The following is a 2,305-nucleotide window of genomic DNA, read 5'->3' as shown; positions in this document are numbered from 1 at the left end:
TCCTTCCTTCCTTCCTTCCTTCCTTCCTTCCTTCCTTCCTTCCTTCCTCCCCCCTCCCCCCCTCGTTTCTTTCAATAGGACTTTTTGCCATTCTAACATTCCCCTCTCTGAAGAGGTAACCTAAAATCCTTTTAGGGATTAGATAAGAGCTCCCAAATATTTTTGACTGTTTTTGACCTTTGGAACAGAGTATGTTGCTAAGAGGCCTAAGGAAATTTTGGCTTTTAGCCAAGAAACTGGCTACTTTTCTTTGAGGGCTTTTTACCCTAACTGCCTAGCCAATTCCTATCTCCTATTCTTATCACACCATCCTCTGAAGGGGTTATCCAAATTGCCAATAGGGAATCGGGACACTGACCACTCTGGCTTCTTCCATATGCTGAACAGGGATGCAGGGTGAGGCAATTGGGGTACCCCTTTAAGTGGGTTTATCTAAAAGACTCCCAAATTGCATAACTCTTATTTGTAGGGAGAAAAGAAAGTTCTTAACTGATAAAGAGGAGATGTGAAGAAGAATTAAAGGCAAGAGTAATTAGCATTACAAGTTCTAGACAGGGAACCAGAAAAAAGTTAGGACAAATTTCAAATGTTCATATGAGAGGCCATTGGAATTTCTTGATGAGAGCTTCCAAAAGCATCCCTCTATTGGGCTCCTCCTCATTGTTCTTTTGTCTGCCAAGGCTGGACTCGAGAGTGATGGACTCGGGATTTGTTTCCAGGCATTTTGATAGGATTTATATATTTTATGTGTATGAGTGGTATCTATGCCTACATGTATGTAGGTGCACCTGTGCCGTGAAGTACCTATGGTGTAGACTCCCCTGGAACTGGAGTTATGGATGGTTGTTAGCCACCACGTGGGTGCTGACATTTGAACCCAGGTCTTCTGTAAAAGCAGCCAGGCTCATAACTGCCGAGCCATCTCTCCAGGCCCTTTACAGCATATTTCAAACAAACAAACAAAATCCCAAAAATAAAACTGCAATTAGCATTTAGTGATGAAAATTCAAATTCAATATGACTACAGTTTTGTTTGTTTTTGTTTTTAACCTTTTCAGACAGGGCCTCATGTAGTCCAGACTGGTCTCAAAGCTCACTGCATAACAAAGGCTGGCTTTGAACCCCTGACCCTCTACCTCCACCTCTCAAGTGCTGGGATTGCAGATATGCACCACCATGCCTGGCTCATTCTGGTTTTGGGAATACTAGTTGGGGTAGAACTTCAGGTCTAACATGCCCTGGACATGAGCTGTCCCACTGAGCTATACCCCAGCCCCTAGAGTTTATTTTCTAAAATAAGCACGGTAAGGGTACATCATAACTATCTTTCCTTCTTACCTTGAAGAATTTCAACTTTATCTTAGGTATGTGGGTATGAGAGAGTGGGAAGAGGGACGGACAGCCAGCCAGCCAGTGTCACTTACCTCAGTGTCTCTGAACCTGTCTTCGCAGTCCAGTCTGTCTTTCTCTACAGAGGTCAGCTGTAACTTCAGATTAGATATTTCGGCCATGAGATCCAACTTCTGTGTTTCTAAGGATGTCCTACTCAGAAGCTCCTGTGAGAATTTCAGATACACATTCAAACACTGTTCCATTAAAAGTGGCCACATAATACGAATTTACGACAGGACAGTAAAGTAGTGTCGATCAAGTACAGGATGTGATGAAGATGAATTGCCCCACTACGCTGCTGGGAATGATGTACTCCAGGGACCCTCCTTTGAGCCTATTATAGGTCGGGGAGATGCACACTGCCCTCACAGTCTCAAGCCTGATGACAACACTGACAATGCTCAGTGCGATGCCTACCATGTGCCAGGCACTGAGGAGTCAGAAGCTCAGAGACAGAGAGTTACGAACCTGCCAAAAGTCACACAGCAAGGCAACTACAGAGCAGGAATTCAAACATGCACAGTCCTGCTCCACTGCGTATCCTGTGCACTGTACCAGAGGGTCTGTCACCTGTGAGCACCGTGTGTGTGTGCGTGTGGGCACATGTGTGTGCATGTGTGCGTGTGTGAGCATGTGTGTATTTTCCCCAAAACAAGAGTCACATATGGTATTTACAGTGTCACAGTTGAGTGCTGGAAATCATATGAATGCAAAAAGATCGACTTAAAATCCTACTAACATTTTATTCGTCTTAATTACATAAAACATTGTCTGGGTTGTGAGACACTGATGCACTAGACTTCAAATGCACCAGTGGAAGTGACTGGAACCCAAGGCTGCAGAGACAAGGTGAGGGTGCTGCACTGCCCCGTCCCTATCACTCCATCCCTATCACCCCCACTCCCCCCACCCC

The 2,305-nt window shown here is 44.9% G+C and overlaps 1 protein-coding gene across 7 annotated transcripts in view; it reads right to left on the bottom strand.

Moving 5' to 3' along the window:
- The window catches only part of Ppfibp1 (PPFIA binding protein 1), a 168,942-nt gene that overhangs the window by 45,245 nt on the left and 121,392 nt on the right, over positions 1-2,305 (bottom strand). For all 7 annotated transcript variants that reach the window (XM_029570322.1, XM_029570323.1, XM_029570321.1 and 4 more), the window contains one exon: positions 1,425-1,556. In XM_029570322.1, coding sequence (XP_029426182.1) covers positions 1,425-1,556 — 132 coding nt within the window. The remainder of the gene's footprint in view (positions 1-1,424; positions 1,557-2,305) is intronic.

The sequence above is a fragment of the Nannospalax galili genome, unplaced genomic scaffold (genome assembly GCF_000622305.1).
Source record: "Nannospalax galili isolate Female #2095 unplaced genomic scaffold, S.galili_v1.0 scaffold763, whole genome shotgun sequence".
Classification (NCBI taxonomy): Eukaryota; Metazoa; Chordata; class Mammalia; order Rodentia; family Spalacidae; genus Nannospalax; species Nannospalax galili.
The sequence above is the reverse complement of the archived record's forward strand: the minus strand, read 5'-3'. Positions and strand labels throughout refer to the sequence as shown.